This window comes from Eucyclogobius newberryi, unplaced genomic scaffold (genome assembly GCF_026437365.1).
Source record: "Eucyclogobius newberryi isolate DKJ021-1_F unplaced genomic scaffold, fEucNew1.0.hap1 SCAF_6, whole genome shotgun sequence".
Classification (NCBI taxonomy): Eukaryota; Metazoa; Chordata; class Actinopteri; order Gobiiformes; family Gobiidae; genus Eucyclogobius; species Eucyclogobius newberryi.
This window is the reverse complement of record NW_027316278.1, coordinates 31,077,542-31,100,735: the sequence shown is the minus strand read 5'-3', so window position 1 is coordinate 31,100,735 and position 23,194 is coordinate 31,077,542. Positions and strand designations below refer to the sequence as shown.

At 40.4% G+C, this 23,194-nt stretch overlaps 1 protein-coding gene across 4 annotated transcripts in view; it reads left to right on the top strand.

Annotated features, from left to right (window-relative positions):
- grid2 (glutamate receptor, ionotropic, delta 2) overlaps positions 1 to 23,194 on the top strand; it is a 788,159-nt gene that overhangs the window by 86,462 nt on the left and 678,503 nt on the right. For all 4 annotated transcript variants that reach the window (XM_072433310.1, XM_072433308.1, XM_072433309.1 and 1 more), the window contains exon 2: positions 8,404 to 8,559. In XM_072433310.1, coding sequence (XP_072289411.1) covers positions 8,404 to 8,559 — 156 coding nt within the window. The remainder of the gene's footprint in view (positions 1 to 8,403; positions 8,560 to 23,194) is intronic.

Here is a 23,194-nt window from a genome sequence, read left to right as displayed (position 1 = left end):
CCTCAATAGCGCCCCAGAGCTTGCAATTTGGTAGTATTCTCGCGGTATGCAATTTGTCACCGCTAACCTGACATGATACAGTAGGTCATTTGTATACAATGCTCCAGCAGGTGCTACAGTAAACAACTCGAATGATCACATGGATAAGTATGGGCACTTAAAAGAGAAAAGTAAATGGTCTGACTGTTTGACGGAACTATATATCCGCACAAAGGCCAGGTTAGTCCTCTTTAGCGTTACAATAGTCCCAGTCCTCCGGTTTCCCCTGCCACTAAAAACATGTAAAATAGGCTCCTCTACTTCCTGGAGGAAAATAGTCCTCTTTTAGTATAGATCTGGTGGTACTTGGAAAGCCAAATGTTTTCTTAGGTGATACTTGGTGGGAAAAGTTTGAGGACCACTGAGCTTGACCATATGTCAATCGTTATTTTACAAAGTGTTCATTGCAAATTGCAATATCAATTGAAAACAGGTTCGTTATAGTCTGATAATGATAATGATAACTGATAATATGTCCCCTTTGAAATTTCAAAACATCTGTTCTCAAAAGTTCCATCTCAAAGCTCTTTATCTCACTTCTCTTCCCTCCGTTCGTTCTTCTCTCCCCCTTGTCTCCATAAGATCATTTGTCTTTTACCAGTAGCCGTGGCCTTCTTGTCCCATAATGCTTTACTTCATCCCTGCTAGACGGCTCTTTGGCACTAAGCAGACGAATGTGCTCTTCATCGCTGTAAACATAGTGCAAAATGAATACCCAACACTCCACATTTGGCCGACGGTCGATCGATAACTGCAGACGAAAGCGCTCGCATTAGCTCTATTGTTGATGATAGAGCGGGGTCAAAGTTAGCGTTGTTGATTTAGTGCGACTGCCCACATGCTAGCTGCAGCGTCCGCCCTTGGGCTGTCTGCGGAACCTCCACCGGGAGATTCAGTGCGTTTTGTTTCCTCTGTGATTTACGAGATGACCTCTGCATATGTGCTCACTCTGTCTTTACAGCCGAGTGGGACAGGCCGTTATCGAGTTGGAGTCTTTACGGCGTTGGTTCTCACGCTACGGTACTGCACCTGGTTGCATTTCTGGGGGCGGGGGCTGAAAGGTGTACTGAGATATGATACCCGTTACTACAAAGTGATGTTACTCAAGTAGAAGCACAAAGAAGTGGCTTAAGAAATAAGAAATGATTACTACGTCTGATTTGCAATTCAAAGTGATTGTAATTGGAGAAAAAAGTGGTCAAGAAACACAAATAATTGAATATTGTCAACATAAAGCTTTTGTCACTTGTAGACTTACGCGCACTTACGACATTTACTCAAGTACGGTTGCACTGTCAAATAGGAATAAAAGTGTGGTACCAATTTCAGAATCCTGTTGATTTAGACTGATATTTGTTCAGATTTGGTATCGTTTTAGTTCAATCCGGTTTACTAAGAATTTGATAAAAAACAAAACTGTACATTTAAATTCTCTTCAATCTTTATAAGCTTCTTACACCACTACGCTGAGGTCAGGGTTCATGGATATTCAGGGATGGAAAGCTGACCAATGCCAACGTGGACCATAGATGAGATGGATGAAGTTTCTTGCCCAAGGAAACGACAACAGCATGCAATTTGTCAGAACTGGGATCAAACCACTGACCATTTGGTTCTTGGTTCTTCTTCAAACCATTGAGATACTGCCACCTCTGCTGTGCTCCTGAGCAAGACACTTCACCAACACTGTCTTCTCTAAACGTAGTGATTGGTTTGGTGTTCTAAAATTAGATTGTTAGATAGTCACAGTTTAGTTGTGGCCTATAGATCTAGTTTAGCCTTAGCGTGGCTAACACCTGCTTGATATGTCCAGCACTCTGAATGGGTTCAGGCTGGAAAGCGATTGGGAAAAGGCAGAATGCCCAGACGAGTATTTCAAGCTGATTGTTTGAAGCGTCACAACAAGCCCAGAAATCAAACCTTTGTTAAATCCAGTTGAGAGAAAAGCACAGACATCTTTCTCATCCATGATTGCACAAAGCACTTGCCTTTGCTCGTTCAAAAAAAGACGAAAAACGTCTTCATCGCTGTTAAAATGGATTTAAGTACGTCTATTGCTGTGGCCATGTTTCATTTGGGGTTTTCATTGTTGGCTTCAGCCCAGGCAGTGGTGTCCCTAGCTTTATAGCCCATCATTGTGCTCAATTTTAACAGTGGGAGCCAAATGCATTCTCACAAATGTTCATTTTTCAGGCAAGATTAGTTTAGTCCTGGTTAAGTCCTTAATTAGACCTGAACTAATTTGAATGTAGAGGGGGCAAAATCTTATTTTCTCTATGTTGTTTGCCTGGAATGTTCTGCAACCAATAACATTTTCATGAAACTCCACCAGAAAAGTTGCGTAATGCATCTTTATAAGTTGGTATCAAACAAACGTTCCACAAAAGCTGAAGACATTACTAAACACACAGAGGCAGAACACTCTCTTTAGTCTTATGCAGCTCTCGCTCCGTTGTTTTTGGCAGAACTGCACAATGATATAATAATGGTGGGTTTCAGTCAGGTTACTATGGCAACAACCCAGAGAAAGCCCAGTTTAAAAGCTGCTGTAGTGTTTTCACACTCCTCCTGGTTGTATTGTACATACAGTTGAATGCCGATCAGTAATACCCTAAACTAAACAGCGCCACCTGGATGTGATGACGGGCTGTACCTTTAGGTCACCACAGATTTGATACCAGCAATAGGCCTTCGAATACATGTTCTGGCACCACATTTTAGAGTGCCATCATTCATTCTTGTCTGGAGTGGAGAGTAAGGCCTAATCATTCACACTCATGGAGGTAATTGTGACTATTTCTTACCTGCGTACTTTCTACTTGAAGCAGCAGAGCTTATTTTTTCGCCAGTTTCGCTGGCGTGAGTGATCCACTTGACGAATAAATAGAATAGAACACTGCACTCTCCATAACAATATTAAGAGGATATTTTCATAATGCATCATGAATGGGCTGAGAATATAGCTTTAAAAATGTCTTCAAGGTTCAAATATTGCACAAAACATGACTGGACCATAAAATGAACCATAAGAGGGACAACATGTCACTTTGTACAGTTGTTTGGAGCACATAAACGTTATCTGCATGTATCCTTAACAACAATTGCAATATTATGATTTTTTTTTTTAAAGGTGCCATAACATAATTTTTTTTCACGTTTCGTAGTCTATCCTAAGTATATAATTGATAATAATAAGGGTTGTGCAACACCCTTAACATAATAGTTAAGAAAAATCACCCAGACCTTGGACCCCCTCACCAACCCGGAAATGCAGACGGCTTGGTTTGATATTCGCCCCCACCCATGCGAAGAGCGATCTGGCTCCCCCGCCCAACCCGTGACGTAGTCTCAGAGCGCGTGTGTGCCCCGCCCACCCGTGACGTAGCCCCACAGCTGTCTGCTCCGCGCTGTGCCGCTCCTGCCGCACGAGTGAGTGAGAAACGATAGAACTTCAGATCAACATTACTTTGAGACTAAATAAATCTGATGTTTATTCTACAGCGTGCGCAGAACAGATATATCTATAGATCTATATATATATATATATATATATAAAAGTCTTATGTCCATCGCGGGGGGAAGGGGGCGGGAGGGGGGTGGAGAGGGGGGGTGAGGGTGAGGGGGGATGATGACGCGTGCCTGGGGTTATGACGCGGTCTTGTAGACACCCCCCGTCAGTTTGGAGATTCGAGGAAAGGAGATAGTCTGTAATATAGCTAAACACTGCGGGAATCAATCAAAAAAACACTCTGGGTACATATATGAAGCACAAATAGCAATGTAAGAAGGTTAAAAGCTCTGAAAAGTCGATTTTGCATGTTATGGGACCTTTAATGTCTCCCACCTGTTCTCCTGCAATATTGAAGAATGAATAAAATTCTGATTCCTATCCTATTCCTAGGTACAATAAATCTGTAAATACGTTCATATTCTCCCTATGGGACCAGTGTTTGCTTGTCGTCATACCTTAACCTGTTTCAACTGCCTGTCCGCAATCGTCCTCAGAAGAGTCACGTGATGTTGCCGTGACTTCTCTGTCCGGCGGATTTACACACTCTCTCTGACGCAGTCTTCTTTTTAGGAGAGGAAGCTCGACAGGCACTCTGCAGTCCAACTTCTTTAGAACAAGTATATGACCCAAGTATGAGAAAGCATGAATGCCCCCTCATCTCGGTTTAGAGTATTATGAGGACGATTCCGGATTTCTGTCGCCTATTGTATCCGGCGTTGGTGTTTGCTGTCCTAATCCATGATGTGGTTTTCATTTTTGTACTGGTATGAGATTACAGACTTTAGTTGTTCTATTTTGTTGTTGTTTGTTTTTTTGCATTCTGTTTTATGTTCTTTTAAAAGCCCTCGCTTTCCCCTCGATGTACGTTTTATTGCAAGACTTGCTGGGTTTGTAGTTAATGAGAAGTTTTTGTATGGTTTTACTCTTTTTACATAGTGGTCTGTATTTTCTTCACAGATGCCCCTAGTGTACGGGAGTATTACTACAGGACGGGAGTGTATATATTAGTCTTTTTGGTTTTATTTTAGTTTCCCTGAGTTTTTGCTGACCTTTTTTGTTCAAACAATAAACAAAAACAAAACGTTTTTTAACAGCAGAACTTATCGCCTTTTAAAATTGAGTTTGTTCGGCTTTGACTTTTCCCCCAACTAAAATCAAGCCTGTGCCAAAGAGTTATAATGAAGTCGAGACAAAGACATTGCGGCGGTGTCGTGGAGCTCATTTCTTATGCATGCCTAATAGAATAGTTAATGTGTCTGTGTTTTAGCGCTTCATCCTGTCTGCTTCTGTCTGGCTCGGTCTGCTTCTCCTGGCTCCTCCATACTGTGTCCAGAGATGCCGCTCAATCAGGCCACGCTATTTACAGCTGCCAAACGCTGTTGAATCAAGATTGTTGGAGGATGCATTTTTCATGAGCCCTTTTGATGAAGATACAGTCCGCACACTTCTGCTAACTGTCTGCAAACGGCTCTTGGTTTGAATCGCTCGCCCATTTTGAGAGGGATTGCGCTGTAGTGGATTTTTAAATTGGCTAACCTGACGTGAAGTGTTTAAGAATTCAACGGGTTTATTAATAGAACATCTGATTCGCTTTTCATTTTTCATTGGAATATGTGTCACGGCTTCGAGTTCAGGATTGTGTGGCGGGTTCGGTGTGCTGTAGATGGCCGGCCCGGTCACCGCAGCAGTCACTCGTTGAGCCCGCATAATTCGCAGAGATGAAGTAAAGCATTATGGGACAAGAAGGTCACTGGTACTGGTAATATGCAATGCTTTTCAGTCCTCTGTCTATTTTTCCCTGGTAAGCAGCCACGACTGTTTTGAAACGGCAAGCATGCGCACGATCGGAATAAACGGGGAACAAAATCAGTCCACACGTTGTAAAGTACTGGAGACGTGTGTAATAACTGAGATTCACAATTATTCAGTGTCCGGGTTCATACAATTGAAGACTTGATGAAACGCATATCCACATTTTGATACCACATATTATTGATTGAGGGAATTAGCACAAGGAGAGATTAAGTCATATTTTTAGCTTGAAAACACTGCTAGACAAAGAGTCAATTCTAAGGCTTGCCTATGAAATAGAATATTCGCGCATATATCTTATGTCTGTATCGGCCTTGGCCTTCAACATTTCTGTTTTTACACAAAAGAGGTGATTGAGCCTTTTCTGTTGCTGGTCCTCGGCTCTGGAATAGTCATTAGATGATTCACTTTGAAAACATGCTTTTTCTCTTTGGCTTTTATTCAAGAATGAGTTGTTGTCCTATTATCCATGTATGTTTGCCTTTTTAGTTTTTCAATCTGTTTTAATATTGTAACTTTGTTATGTTCAGCACTGTGGTGAACCTTGTTGTTTTAAAGCGCTTTAGACCTACATTTGATTTGAAAGTGCGTGTGACAGGTTCAACGTTCTACGCCTGGTGACATTAGGTGCGGGAAGTTTCTAAATTGTGGCCTCAAATTACGATTTCGTTCCCACCAAATAGAATTCGTGCCCATGAATTTGCCAAATCGTTGCCAAATATGGTTGTTCTGCACAATTTAGACGTCTTCATTCGGCTAAACAAGCCTTATAGATGGCAACGATGACAGCAAAAAACATTGGCTATTTATGCCAGCATGTCACAGGTTGTATAATTGGCTTGAATTAACTTTAATTTATAGAAACGACGCCAATCAATCATACAAAAATATATAGCCTGTGATCGTTGCGGCACGAGCAGCAGTATAGTGTCTCTCGAGGCATTCTTCATTTCAATTCTCAACTCTAGTAAAACACGGTAGAAAAAGCTTCAGTTGTAGTCATCTGGACTCAGTTTGAAAAAATAGACGTTTCGACTCTCATCCAAGAGTCATTGTCAATAACAGGATTTAGGTCGAGAACTCCGATATTAATACTGTTCTGTGGTAAGACCCGCCCATTGGGAGGAGCCTTCCTGAAGTAGAAAGAGTTGTTTGTTTCAACAGAAACTCCCCCCTTGTATCTACCGAGCTAGCCTATTCAGAATCTTAATGGGCTATTAGAAACCTCTTTGTCTTTGTGAGACCCTGGCTCAACCACCCTGAGTACCTGATTAGCATCTGAATGTCCTCTACCTTTCCAGGGGTTCAGTAACCCATTATAAATAACAGGAAGATTAAACCTTAGCCCTCCATTTCTGTTTAAAGAAGGTCTTTCTTTTTTAACAAAAATAGCTTCCTTGACTCCTCTTTCAAACCATCTTTTCTCCCTGCTTAAAACTTTTAACCATGTTTTACAATTCAGTCATCAAAAACATACCTGGAGTTGCTTTTTTCACGCTTTTTTTTATTAATTTTGTGTACAAGGTTGTCTTCTCTGTTCCTTCTCTGAGCCTCAGACAGCACTTGGTTTAAAGTTATACCGATTTTTTTTAAAGTCATAAGTAGAGCTGCGGAATCCATAAAAAAAAATCCATAAATCATCACAAGACTCGTTCTGAGCATTTCTCAGAATCAGAATCAGAATCTGAATAGGGGTTTATTGCCATTTGTCGATAAACAACATTTACAGACAAAACATTGAACAATGAATACTGAACGGCATGATCTGTACATAATGAAATATAAAGTTATATAGTAGTCCAATAGGAAGTGGTGATATGTACATAATAAAAACTAAAGTTAAGTAGTGCAATAGAAAGTGACAAATAGTCCGTGTCCAAGGTGAGAAGGGTCGGCTGTGATCCGACCTGCTCGTCCCAGAGCCCTGGAGACGTACAGGTCCTGCAGAGATGGAAGTTTGCGTCCGATCACCTTCTCAGCTGAGGCACAATGCGCTGTAGTCTCTGTTTGTCCCTGGCTGTGGCTCCAGCGTACCACATGATGAGGGAGGAGGTGAGGATGGACTCAATGATGGCCGTGTAGAACTGCACCATCATCTCCGCTGTCAGATTGGCTTTCCTCTGCCTCAAATCACGTTCATCACAACTGCTTACATTAGCGTGTCGAGGCACGCCAGCCTTTGTTTAGTTCCCCATAGTAATTTCCTCTGCTGCCAGTAGATGAAGTGCTAACACCAGTGCAGGCGAGGGAACGGCTGTGGAAAATCATGTGTGGTACATAATTTTAAGTCCTAAAACATGAGATGCCAAAGCAAAGGTGCTCAAGAGCATGTTTGAAGGGCAATAACAATACAAACAATGCAGAATATCAGCGTGACAAGAGGTTCTTGAAACCAAAACTGTAAAATCCCACAGTGCAGGACGTCTTTTGGACAATCAACCTTCTCCTATAAGAGCTGTAAACTGGGGAAATCAATTGCATTTCTGATGAAAAAGTGTTAAATGCTGGCTGAAAGAAAATCTGAAGAACTGAAGAACTGTACTCAGTGATATGAGTTAGAACCTATGCGTGAATTTGCACTGTTTATTTGTATTTGAGTGTAGAAAGTGTAGAAAGAAACAGAAAGACACATAGGCAGAGGCAGATAGCGCGTCAACGTCTAGGGACGGCCAAATATGGGAAAGAATCAATCTAAAAGCGATTTGCCCATCCCGGAGACGCCTGTCACGCTGTAAACATCAAATAAATGCGGGAAAGACTCTCTGGAAAAAATGTAATTGATGCATCGCCACAGCTACGAGCTTTGTTTTGTAGCTACTGCTTGTATGATGGCATTGCCCCTGACAAATAAATACAAATGTACAAAAACCCTAAGGTTGGAGGATTGCGATCCATGTGTTGTGGGATCGATGCAGCTCGGAAAGACCGTATAAAAGGCTCTTAGTGTTTAAAAAATCCATAGAGATGTTTGCTAATTAGCGATTTCGGTCTCAATTAATCCGCAAAATCCAAATAATTGACTTGGTAATCTCCACTTTCAGGTGCCATTTTTGACGAATCCGCACGAAAGGATGACGAGGTGTTTCGTCTCGCCGTGGCCGACCTCAACTTAAACAATGAGATCTTGGAGACTGAGAAGGTGACGATTTCTGTGGAATTTGTCGACGGGAATAACCCTTTCCAGGCTGTGCAAGAAGGTAAGACGCCAACAAGTTTCTATGCCTTTCGATTGTATGCTATTACTCACTGCACATGGTTGTCTGCTGTGATAATAAGTTGCTTGTAGTAACTATTTATTGATTTTTGGGAGTTGCTGTTCTGCTTTATTAGATCCAGTGCACTTTTTGTCTAGCTTGCAGGTCGGATTGTTTCTCATGTCATTTTTGCATGAAATTTAAATGTAAATCTTCAGTTTTATAATGCTAATCCTGGAAAAGCTAACAGAGGTTTCCTTCAGTGGTTCACCTCTATAAAATCTATTTATCTTTTCAAGTTACTGAGCAAAGAAGGCCCATATGCACTGTCCAATTGTGTCTAATAACATATGCAATAAATATGCAATCGACAAAATTACACTGCACATTTCATAAACATAAAACGTTTCAAGTCCGATTTTTTGTGTGTGTCTACATTTATGACATTTCTTCTAAATTAACACTAAATAAGTAAGATTATTACGCTTAGTAACATTGACATACTTCACTGGAAGATAAATGCCTTTATTTCAAGGACATTTTTGCCTAAAGTGTATTTTTCTCGTTTTAAGAGTGTAATTTTCAGTATACATAAAACTACTACATTTATTTTAAAAATGCACTAGTTTCTATAATTTCATTGATGATGGCATTAGATACAAACGGGCTTGTAAAAATGATAATAATCTATAATTCAATTCAAAATAAATCCCAGACCTGTTTTATTTGAGACCGTAGCTGTATATATTACATTTCTCCTTACTTTTTCCTGACTATATGCTCACGACTTTGAAACTTCGGCCATATTTCCTTTCATATTGTGGCTTTGTTAGACGCTGCACATTGTTTTCAGTAGCTCTGGGCCACGCTGCTCCATATTGTTGGCTGGCACTAGTCTTTCACGGGGCCCCAAAAGCCTGCAGGCAGCGTGCGGAGGAGTGTTTTTGCCCATAGGAAACGTGTTACAAATGCTTTCAATTACCACTTTTTTTTTTACACATTTGGGACAATTAGCGCCATAATATTTGCCAGGAATAAATGCTTTCTTTTGCACCGTTAAGGACAATACTCAGAGCTTTGTATATTTACACAAAATAACACGAGTGCTTTAAGTAGTATTGGTATTATTTGTATTATTTAGTAGTATTTGAATACACAAAATTGTCTTGAATGTGACTGCTTATGTAATGTTCTTAAATTTGAATACGTGTATGTGATTGATGTAAAGACTTTTAGATTTGGGGCTCAGCTTTGTTAGTTACAGTAAACTCTGGTATTATATGCGTAACATTTCAAGAGTGACCAGTGTTTAGAAGACATCAATATGAGACGATAAAGATTTAACTGACCATAAAGTGCTACAGCGAACAGATTTATTTGCCCTGTACACATGCTAGATTGTAGACAAAGCTCAAGGAGTACTCGCGACTAAAAATAAAGCTTTGTGAAATGCTGTAAAAGAATTGCTTTGACGTGAGAGAACTGTTGACATTTTAATAAAATCATTATTTTTCCGTAGACGTAATTTTAGAAAAGCACATTTATTGTGGCGCACTAGTTTTTCTGTAGATATAATATTATTTTATTGGACAAATTAACTATGACACTGAGGTAGAGCTTCCAGGAGTGTGTTGAAGGGAGAGAACCGAGACACACATTTAGAAACTTGTTAAGTCGATTGATTGCTCGATGGTGTCTTAGTTGATCATATTTGTTATGAGTTTACTGATTATTATATTTAGATTTTAAGGATTTAAATGGAGCCCAGGAGAATTGAGAAGACATGGAGTTATCTCCCGTTTCACTCTTTACTCGTACTTCTATTTTTACATAGTCTTTTATTCACGAGATCTTATAATAAATTAATTTTGAGGATTGCAAATGCACCTTGTTTGCCCTAAAATTGCTAAATGAATATGAACAGTAGCTAATCATACTAAAACATTGTGTGGGCATTAGAGTAGGTTAATGTAGTGTTCAATCCCACTCTGTTTTTTGTCAATTGAAGCCTTATTTCCCACCAATTCCTGCCTAAAAAATATTGCCTGTTGGAAGCGACTCAAACTGAAACACTCCATTTCTCTTTTCTTTTCCTTTTCTTTAGTCCAAAGTGGTGCACACCATTTTGGGTTAAAAAATAAATAAATAAAACGCAATTGAAAGCTTGACTCGTGACGGTGAATCTGCCGCTGCCACTTTCACTCCCCGTTGAACTGTTTGCATTTCCATGACGACGGCACAGGACCGGCTTTGGACACTCGCAGCCCTGTCCGAGGTGCACCGCCATTGATTAACCCAATGAGAGTCAGCTAATTGAATAAGCGTGCACAGCGGGGCGGTGGTGTGGAGATGGGTGGCGGTGTGGAGACGGGCAGCGGGGAGGAGACGGGCGGCAGGGAGGAGACGGGCGGTGGTGCGGGGAGGAGACGGGCGGCAGGGAGGAGACGGGCAGCGGGGAGGAGACGGGTGGTGGTGTGGAGACGGGCGGCGGGGAGGAGACGGGCGGCAGGGTGGAGACGGGCGGTGGTGCGGGGAGGAGACGGGCGGCAGGGAGGAGACGGGTGGTGGTGTGGAGACGGGCGGCGGGGAGGAGACGAGTGGTGGTGTGGAGATGGGCGGCGGGGAGGAGACGGGCGGTGGTGCGGGGAGGAGACGGGCGGCGGGGAGGAGACGGGCGGTGGTGCGGGGAGGAGACGGGCGGCGGGGAGGAGACGGGCGGCGGTGTGGAGACGGGCGGCGCCAAATCTAATTTTTCCTTTGAGTTTAGGTCTGGTGAAAGGGGTGGTATTCTTCCAATTCCAAGCTTGAGTGACCGCTGTGGTGGTGAAAAGCGGAATTTCACGGAATCTCAAGGCAAAGAGAGAGTGGAAACAACACATGAGTGAGGTGCGAGGAATGGTTTATCCTGGAGTCCAGTTAAGAAGTAAAACCAAAGTGAAGAGAAAACAGAAGAACAGAAAGTATATTGCTCAGTTTGATGGCGCTAATCTGAAAACAATAAACCCAGTAAAAGCAAAAACAGCTATATAAACTTAAACATGAATAAATAAGACAAAATCAACATAAAAATGAAAAAAATCAAACAAACACAGAGGACCACACAACACTCATATTATTATTGGACTTGAGTACGTTTCATTTAAAATGATTTATACATTGAAACCTGTCAAAAATCAATTCAGGCGTTCCCTTATCAGGATTGGTGTTAGCACTCCATCTATTGGCAGTGGAGGGAACAAAATAATGCATTACAAAAAGAAATTGAACTGATGCAAAAGAATTAAAATAAAATGGAATTATTGGTTTTGTTTACAGATGATATACTCTACATTCTGATTTTGTATCTCCAAAGCAAGAATTATGATATTATACATTTTTCAATATTTCTAAACTTTTCCAGATTTTAGCAATGTCCAAGACTAAAGTGTCCTGTTCAAAATGCCCGGCCCAAAGGAGAGAGAGTGCATTTATATTATATATGAATAGCTTTAAAGGCGAAGGTTGACCGCGACAGTCGTTCTTCCCGGTTAAAGTTTGATGTTATAAAATGTACTGTCAAATTACACACATACTGTAACATTCAACCTAAATTTGAGCTCATCCAAAACGTTTACAGCCGTTTGAGCTTCAGATGGATGCGGAGCGGCCATTATCTCCGCCCCGTTAAACATCACAACATGCGTCGTCAAAATTAATCAGTCTGACTTATCCAGACTCTCTCCAAACATATTTGCCAACCTCGCTTATAAATGCAAATAAACTTATGGACCTTTCAAAAGTTTATTAAATACTTCCGACAAGCTGAGGTAATGTGCTTTATTTAGGCAGTTTTTACAGTTGATCCGGAGAAATGTTTAATTAAGGAGAATATTTCAGACGGACAGAAGTTTACGCAGGTATTTTGAATAATTAGTTACATTTCCACCCAAACAAATGACTAATAGATAGAAATACGGTCAAAAGTATCGAAAATCTGATGCTAATCGATACTAAAAGTAGTATCGAATCTAGATACTTATTTGAGCAAGTATCGATACTAAAGAAACTAAGAGGAGAAAATGTTACCTTTCCTAAACAATTTTAGAATGATTATGAGCATTATCAGATCTAGTATGAGACCACATGATAACATGAAGGAAGTACAGTTATTTTGTGTTGAATGTTACGTTTAATCGTCCAAAAACAATCTTTTGTCATTGTGGTGTTGAAAATCGAATGTCGAGCTGATTCCTTCGCATCGAAATTGAGTTTGGAATCTTAGTAACATGGCACTTGTATAAGGTCACATTTTTATAATTTTTTTCATGTCAAACAAGAACATAGTAGTGCTAAAAAAAAATCTGAAAATAAGATGAAAGACACAACAAACATGTAAAAAAAAATATAGATATATTCAAATGCTCAATTACATAATATATTATTGAAACGGTCAAAATTGTTTAAAATATTTCATGCTTTTGTCATCTAATTTACAAAATGGTGTATACATTTTATAGCACTAAAATAATTATAATAACCAGCCGTTTACAAAAGCATTAGAACCACAATAATCAGTTTAAATTCACTGGTAACTCCCTCAAGCTTCAAACTAAACTTCTATCAATATTACGAATATGATTCAGGGAAGGTTCAAAATGTGTCAAGGAATTTGTAGAATCACCTGTGTTTTGTTTCCTGTTTTAGTTGCGATTAGAATGTGAATCGATTCTTTTTTATATATAACAAGTGCAGTAAATAAAGAGCTCGTTGCAGTTTGACTTTGTGGCGACGTGACGGGGCCGCGAGGCAAAGTGGAGCTCGTGAAGTTGTCGTTTGGCGCCGCCGACGTCCTAAACTGTGAAAGTGCCAAAGTGCAAAGGCGACACGGCGCTGGAGGTAACCGCGTCAGACTTTGTCAAATTCACGTGAAATATGTAAAGGCAAGTCGCTTCTGGGAGCGAGGATACAATTCTGTCATCCGAACCAATCTTTACTTTAGCCACTGAGCAGAAATACGGTGCAAAAGTGACATTCACAAGCTTTTAACGCTTCCCATGAATTAAAAAGAATGTATTCAAATCTGGAGTGGATAAAAAAGCGGAGGATTTTTGGGATTTATTTGACGTGGGGATAAGACTGGGGCGGGACATGCAGTACATCATCGAGAGTGTGCATGTTCTACCTGTGCCAAATTTCCCTCTTCAACAGTTGCCAAAATCTGAAACACTTTCCATTTTTGCTCGAAAAGTACATATTTAAACAGACCTTGGTTCTACCCCGGATTTTAAACAATCGCTGTTGCCGTCGGCTCTGAACAACAAAACAAAACAAGCCGACCTGTTGTTCATCTCCAGTCATTTTGCCGTTCTTTGATAATCCAAGGTTTCTCTCTGACCTGTCTTGAATTCATTTTGAACCTGTCAAAAGAAACACATATACAACATAAGGAGTTACTTTTGCCCCGCAGTCTTGGCTCCCTCCTTCTGTTTCCCCTCTGCAGAATACTGAACAGACACTGCCATAGAAACCGGTGTCAATATCATTTAGCCATGGTCCGTTCCGCTTCCTTCCCACTCGTCCACTCTTCCTCCCTCTCATCTGTTGTCCATCCGCCCCGTCCAAATGCATACGCCGGTCTCGTTAGCTGCCGTAGTGACCGTAGACGTCTCATTTCTACGGCCGTCTTCCCATCAGTCAAACCCCAGAAGCCCCCCCCCCCGCGCCGCTGTCCGATACCTTTCGTTTGTTCGTTTGTCAGCAGCGATTCCCCGCCGATGTGGAGATCCCCGAGTGACGGCGATGTCCACCTCGCGATCGATAACGTTCGGGCCGCTCGTTCTGGCAAATATGTCCCCGAAAGGCGTTTCCACACATAAAGAACTCGTCCCCCAGTCCCTAGCAACTTTAATTTATGTCTCTTTTTGTTCTTGTTTCGCGCTGTTCCTTTGCGACATGAGACTATTTGATCACGGTTCATATTTACCGCTTATTATTCATTGTTTTATGCTGCACCGTCACAGAATGAGCAACTAATGACCAGATGATTTGAATTGCTACTTTAATTGACCTGGCTGAGAGGTAATTCATCAAAACAATCAATACACTCGAGAAGAAATAATCAGTTCGTGCCAGACGTGACCTGTGCGCTACCGGCAGCCATCTTGGTTTTAGTCCCGAATTCTGCATAAACGGCTCAAATATCAGGACAGTCCAAATCTTTTCTGTCAACAATTAAGTCGGACAAAAGTACAGCGGCATTTTCAACAACGAGTTATGCTTAAAATGCACTGATTAGCGTTGGTGATTAGCATTCTGGTTGAACATAATGGACCCCGTGGAAAGCCGTGGAAAAGATGTTTAAAAGCCCTGTACAAATATCTAAAAGTTTGTGAACCATGTTTGGTGTTTATAAAAAGAATTAACTTGATTTAATTTGTTTTCTGTTTTTTTAATATGGTTTGAGCCCAATGCTATTTGTCTGATTTGTTACAGGAATTACTATTTGTATGAGAGGGTTTGGTTGGTGTGGATGTGATGTATGGACTTTTTGTGAAGATTAAGAAAAAAAACAAAAAAAACAACAACTTTGGTTTGTCAATAAATAAAATGAATAAATGTATGTGAGTAAGTAAGTGAGTAAATTTTATTTGTATAGCACAGAAGTCACAAAGTGCTTCACAAAACACAGAATAAAACAATAAAACCACAAAAAACTTACAGTGAGCAATACATTATACAACAATATACAGTCAAATCAGTCTCTAAAACAAATGCAATGAAATTAATAATATACATTAAATACAATAAATACAATAGATGAAATAGATAAAATAAACTTCCCCAGTGTCCTTTGATACAGTGCCCATTTTTTTTTTTTTTAATCAACCATTCAAATGTACTTTTACCATACATTACCACACATAACTTAAATATAGCCTACTGTAATATCCAAATATGCCATGTAAAATAACCCCGGGCAGATTTCAAGTTTGAGCAATATAACCACTGTGTAATCTTTGTTCATTTCTCCTTAATGTGGAATGAATGTAATGCGTTGGCAGCTGGGGCTAAAGCAGTTCCAGCCGGCCTGAATAACAGCACCTCGAGCGCAGTGGGTGGTTGGAGATTTGTTAATGACTTTGTGGATGAAGTGTCATTTGGAGCCTTTCTGTACTGCATTTCTATTGAGTTTCCCTTCCTGCTCCGACTGTTCCTGGCCCCGTGCTCAGCCTCGGCGTCTCCGCTCTGTCTCCATGGCAGTCTTCTTGGCTTCATGACAGCTATAGCATCCGTCTTCCAAACACATGATGCTGCTTCATAACCAAATAACCAATCATTGATTGCTAGTTGATTGCAAGCTGAAGTGGCACCCAAAATATATAATAACAATATTCAAAATATATTGGAATTATAATCAGTTTTTGTGACAATTAGAATACTGACGTAGCGTATTTTCTGGACTAAGGACTGGACTGAAGTCGCTGCGGATTACAAGTCGCACCAGCCAAAAAAATACATAATAGAGAATAAAAAAACATATATAAGTCACACTGGAGTATGATTTGCATTTCTGAGGACATTTCTTTGATAAAATCCAAGACAAAGAACAGACATTTCATCTTGAAATGAAATTTAAAATAATAACAGATTGAAGAACATGGTGAATAGGTGTACGTATGCTAACGCTAACACCTTCAGCTACATGAGGCACAGACAGAACTGTGGTAAGTGTCTGGTATGTTAACGTAACACATTAACAGTTATTCAGATATCTATAGCATAAAGAACATGCTAACAAGTTTAGCAAAGCATCAGTTTTACCCCAAATCACTAAATCCATTGAATTCTTCTTCCTCTGTGTCACTTCTAAACAACTCGTGCGTGTTTGCTTCCAAGGAATAAAGAAACACATGGCAGATTTTTGCAGAATCAATGAGCGTAGCATAAAAAGGCTGTTAATCTGAGGTGAGAGAAGTTTGCATTTGTTGTAAATGATAGATGACCAATGAACTCTTCCATTTCACATATGTCACGGAAATGAATTCATCTGATTGCACGATTCTGTTTGAGTTTGGCTCGAGGCGAGGGACGAATGACTCGCACTTCATAAAGTTTTGAAGAAGTTTGTGGAGAAATTTGCATCTTATACTATATTGATGGCACTTGCTATGTAAAAAATAAAAACATGATAATAATTCAAATGCACTAAAATAATGATAAATTATTAATCTTTCTTGTAAATCCAAGGGCATAAACCAGTGCATTGGAGAACAGCAGGCTTTACAGGCCGTTTTCTGAGCAGTGCATGGGCCAAAGACTCAATAAATGAATAAACAGCTCTGATATATAGTGGCGGAGCAACAGTGCAACAATGCGCAGAGAATGGAAGCCAGCCCACTCCAGTTAGTTTTATTAGCGCCATAAAGCACAGCAGCAAAAAGCAGCCAAAAAAACCCTCCTGATTTGATGTGATGCTTTTTGTGCATAAAGTGCTCCCCAAAGGCCTTGCTACTTTTATTCAGTGCAATTTACTCAAAGGAACATCGGAGAAGCAGTCAGTGGTACTACCAAGCAAGCACAAATGAAGTACAGACTTTACATTGTTGATGGAATACATTTATTTTTTCATTTTTTTTGCTTTGTGACACGATGCAGTGGTTCGATTCGGTTCAGTTCAGTGTGTGTTTCTCATAACTCCAAAAACACAGTTCAGTTTGGCCCATATTGGTGGACTACATGGTTTGTTATCACTTAAAACCTTTCTTATTGGCATATAATATGATTCCGGCAGCTACATGAGGCTATCCTTTAACATTTTAAAGGAGACATATTATACGAACAAAACTTGAATGAGCTTTAACCTTGTTTCCTCTGCATTAGTTTCCTCAAAGTTGTATTTTGATTGATTGATTGCATGTTTGAGTAATCCTCTATTGTCCTTAAACTGAGGGTCAAGTACTCAGAAAATGTGGTTTTCATCTACCCCTATCCCCGCCCACATCCTTGTATTTAATCCAGATGATCTGAAAAAGTAAGAAAAATGTTGCGTGGCCACTTTTCAAAAATACAAAAACGTGAATTACAATCTGCTGCTTGTTACAGTGAAAAGTCACAATGAAGAGGCGGGGCTTATCAGTTCTGCGGTTGTGAACAGGAAGTCAACGTGTCTGTTTCTATTATGAACAAAACGTTAAATGATGATCTGCTTATTTTACTGTTCAATACAATTCAAGAACAGAGAAAAGCATATGTCAACAGATGGATATCACAAAGAAACAGATGGCACAGAATGAACCGACTGTTAAGGAAAACCATTTGTATTTATAAAAGGTGAAAAAAAATATATCTTTGATAATGACTTATTTAGCAAACATTGGCACAAGTTAGACCAGTGGTGTTCAAACTATAGCCCGGGGGCCAAATGCGGCCCTCAGGCCAATTTTCGTTGGGCTTCAGGCTTCCTGCTAAATTGGCCCAAACAACAACAAAATTGGAAACATGCTCCTATAATAACCTAAATAACACACAATTTTGATATGTAGACCTAATATTAATGTTCCAAGCCTTAGGAAGGTGCATCAAAACGACATCAAATGCAACATCCGCGCTGTATGACACCTCTGAGTTAGACAAATATGACAAATGAGATATAGCATAATATTGTTTTATTTCATTAATAATAACTTGCATTTACACATATTTATTTTTCATTTTTTATTTTTTTTAAGTCAATACCACATCAACAGACAAATATCATTACCATGTCATCACCTGAAAACATCTGTTAGCACAATGTTAACAATAGCCTGAGCTACAACTTACCCCCATGATCAAAAGGACAGTGACGGTATAAAGAGCACGTTTCCGCTCACAAAAAACAATTCAATATTTATCGATTCCGTGTGGAGTTTGCACGCTTCTCCTTGTGTCTGGGTGGGTTTCCTTTAGCCAGCAGATTAGCTAAAACCCTCCAGCTGCAGTAGTCCTGACCAAGCTGAGACAGAACCCCAGCCACATTGAAGGTTGGGTCAAATGCAGTGGGCCAATTTCCACATGGGGGCAGTAAAATGTACCTTTTTAAATTCAGACGTACAATGATATAAACACTAACATTGCAAGAAGCTTAATACAGTTCAAAATATACGTATAAAAAATAAATATTGTTCAGTTTACGGTTCAAATTCATTACAAAAAGTTTCGGTCTTCACAGCTTTGAGGTTAAAAGCCAAACACGGTCCATATCAATGTCATTAAAAGAATTATTCCAGACAAATTGACCACCAATGCTATACACAGCCAAAGATCCACTGAAATGAAGTTTAAAATGTCTCCTTTACCCTGTACCTTTTTACTCTTTCTCCTCAGTCAAGCACACGGCCAGGTTTACCTTTTCCAACTCGTCTTCAATGTCTCCGTGTCTGCGTCTCCTCTTTATGGGCCGGGCCGGGCCACTGCTGGGCCATTAGCTCTTCTGAAGCATTTCATTAAAGTGCCTCTCATAGCGTTCCTCTCTGCACATTCACCTGCCTGACCCTGCAAACCTTTGTGTGTGCTTTTGTGTGTGTGTGTGTGTGTGTGTGTGTAACAACCATTCGCACCACCACACCCCCAGGGAACTGCCAGTGATGCTTTCAATAATGGCCCAAAAAATAGGAATTCTCTCCGCTCCCTTCGCACTTAACCTTCTCCTATCGCCGCTGCCTCTTTTTTTTAGTAGTTTCACTCTGCAAATTTAGACACGTCAGCCAAAAAAAACACCCACAAAGTTATGAGAAAGAAAGACAGACTTGTTAATAATTGAAGTATGTAAATGATCTTCATGAGGTCTAGACACTGGTGGAGAGGCTGAAGAGGCTGAAACCTCCTGTGGAAATAGAACAAAGGCGGTTTATGAAGAGAAGTTTCTTAATTAAACGATACAAAAGGAGAATTCTTTTGAGTAAGATGATTGGACAAGACAAACTCAAGTGCAAACAAGCTGACAAAAAGCAGATTTAAACTGAAAACAATTATCGCAGACTTGATCGAGTGATAAACTGCTCTATTTCCTGTATTTGTTTAACCGACAGACTTAGCGAAAATAAGCTAGAGTACGTTAGCATCCGCTGTTTCATTGTGTCAAGACAGAGAATATTATATTTCCAATACATAATCCATCTAAGATTTGCTAAACCCATAACATTTCATAAAGAGATGTTACACATGGCGTAAAGGCGAAGAGACGTGAAATAAATGTAGAAAAGAATAGAAGTGGTTTCTTGTGTGCTCGAGCGTTAGCCACGTCTCACAGCGACACAAATTTGGAATTACTAAGCAACATTTTGTCAATTGCTAAGATTAATCACAAGAAAAAGTATCATTCACGTACAATTTAGGATTCATTTAGGAAAACATTAGTTGTATTTGGATGTCGCCGGTCGGGATTGGGGCCGGTCGAAACGTGGCTATTGATACTGGCTAGTTTGATGTTTGGGTTTTGACACAAAGTTCAATATTTTTCAGATACAGACTTGCTATGAGGGATTATTGAAACCTTTTTGAATGAAACAAAACACCATTTCGGTTCCTTGACAAGCAGACATTCAGACATTCACACTTCTGCTGCCACTCTACTGTCTTCACCAGCTTCGTCCTGGCAATTTACGGATGTCAGGCCCTTGTCAGGAGAAAGAAAAGAAGCTTGGTCTATCGCCATGGCAACATCATGTTTCGACCGGCGGCCTGTCAAACGGTCATCAGCCGCATTGAGATCATGCGATGGTTTCCCAAGTGACCGAACAATGTTGTGACACAAAAGTCCGAGAAAACTTCCAAAAGCGCTGCGTTTTTTTCCCCCGATAGCGCAAGTGAGCCGCAATCTCCCAGAGAAGTCATTAATCAGAGTGACAGTGAACAAAGAAATGTAAGCTGTCATGTCCGCCTCGCTCCACCTGCCGCGTCAGTTCGTCCTGTCCATCAAACAACGCCGCTCGATTCAACAAAAGTGAGCTGTGGTTACTCTGCGGTTAAGTGTGAATTTAGCTTTATTGAAAATGGACTTGGCTGGAGGTAACGGTGCACGCGTACCACGGCGTCAGAAACAAGATTAAATGGTCACTTTATAGGCGATGTTCTCACAGAGGGGTTTTAGCATGGTGGGTTGCCGTGCTCGGCTGTTCACTGCCATGCCCAAAAGATTGCGCCAGGTTGAAAAAAAACAATTGTGTTTTTTATTCAAGTCACCAAAACAGTGCATTTCACAGTATATTTACCATGTGGTTGACTCCCCACATTAAAACGCGGAGGATAGGCTCACTTTTTGTCCTATAAAATGCTTCTTTTTCGTCTTGGTTTTGCTGGCGCTGACGGTGGGCGCAGCACTGGTGCGTCGTTTGGATTCATGTCTGCACCGCGATCGCAGTCGGTCAAAGCCTTTTGCGAAAGAAACGCGCGTGAATCAAGAGCTGCGAAAGTCTACAAGTGCATCGAGCTTGCGCGCTGCGAGTCCGTGCGTAAAAGGTAAGGAACGCTGTCTGTCAGCGGTGGAGCATTTTGCGCCGTCACCAACCTTCCTCCTCCGTGGAGCAGAGCAGTTCAATTGACAAAGCTCCTACAGGTATTCAGATATGAAAAGAGTGATCTTAATAGGACATTAAGGATATTACGGGTTGTCCCACTGGCATCCTTCAACCTCAGCCCAGCGAGAACACTGATAGTTAAAGTGCCTATGAGAGGTTTGTACGATTTTCAAATTTTTACTTTATTTGGTGTAATTTTACCTGTTGTACATATAAATGATAGTTTTACACCAATCGAGCGGGTATTTGTGAAGAAAAAAATTGAACAATCTGTAAAAAATGACAGGAAGAGACGTCACACGAGGGACAATCAAGGTTTATTTTTTCGACTCTGTAAACATTAATTCAACAAAACAAATAATAAATGATACAAATGCCCTCATATATTTTTATTTGTCAACTTAAAACTATTGTGACATTAGATAAGTTTTTTCCTAGTGTGATGTCATCAATTACAAACAGGAAGTGAAATTATAAACCTACAAAATGAGCTATTCTGTGATAACATTTATGTGTTTTTTGCAAATTTCTAAATATATTCATCTTAACTGCATTTTAGTTCAATGAGTCGTCCAACCTGTCATAGGCACTTTAACATAATCTAACAATAAGGTACAAAGAAACAACCTTTTTGACATTTTTTCACACAATAATCAGTTATGTTTCGTGTTTAAAATTCCAGGCGACGCCCCCCGAGAAGTTACAAAGCTTTTAAGTGACTGAACCTGAGCGACTACAGCCGTGTCAGTGCTTTTGTCTGGTGTGTGGCGCTTTTCAGACAGCTGGGCCTGAACTGGTCAAGGTCGATGTCCTCGCCGCGTTGTGATTTGACCCTTCTAATTGCAGCGTTTAAACTTCATTACCAAAATTACCTAGAATATTTCCAAGCAGATGAAGCGACAAATGACGGACGTGGCACTTGTTTGGTGACGTCCTCTTCATGCACAGGTTTGTTCCTGTAAATCGGTCTCTTCTCTTGGCCTCGTTCATACTGTCGATTGCATAAAAGCCCAATTTGACCATTAATTCTGTTCTTGTGTTAGGCAGATTCGCTTCTTCTTCAGACTTCTGCCGTTTCCCACTTTAATTTTTGCAGATTTTTTTCAAAACCTCTTAAAATAAATCAAAAACAAAATGGAAATTCTGTCGGCGAGCCCACGTTCCTCTCTGGAATCTAACCAGACTGACCATGTGGCGTTTCTCTCTGTGTTTAATGCAGTGCGACTCCTCCGCACCATTCACCGGAGGACAGTTCTTACGTTTGGAAAATGCATATAAACTCAAAACATTAACAACGGCGCCCTCGTGGATTGGTCTGTATTTGGAAGTGTGCAACTGCTCGTAGCAAAGAAAAACAAGCACATATTAGTCTGTGCTTAGAGTAGTTGCTTAAAAAGGGCAAGGCGCTGATAAATGATACAGATGCTAATATATTTAACAGAGGGTGTATCTGTACTCAAAGTGCACGCACCAGATTACAGGAGATGACGCAATCACAAGTATTTGTACAGAAAACCACGAGTAAAATGTGAATTCATCCGTAAAAAGGCACGTTCAATTCACAATTCTGTCCCGAATCACAAGATGACTGCGTACATGCTTTCTGCTGTTCTCAATATAAAGCCTTTAAAATCCCTCCAAAATAATTAGTCGACTATCCAAAAGCTTGATCGACCCACACACCCATTAACCAATTAATCAACTGAATCTCTATAGCCCTACACTCTGATTCCTCTGAATACATGCAAGAGTCATGTACAGAATGAGGAATATCTTCTTTTAAAGACATTTATTCTGAGGTATTTGTATAGTTTTTGGTCTTTAAACTGGCTCTTGAATATTTTTGCTTTGGCCGCTCACGTTGAACTTATGATACAGCCAGTGACTTTCTACCAGTGAAGATTTCCCTCATCACATCACGATTCTGTGTTTACACTCCATCTACTGGCAGCAGAAGGAATTACAAAGGGGATTCAACCAAAGCTAGCTTGCTAATGTACGCATGCAGTTTTCGGAGGCTCAGAGGAGAGAGGACTTACTAAACCGGATTCATTCGGAGGGAACTTGGTTAAAAGCTCAAAAGGTCAAGTTTGCATAATTTA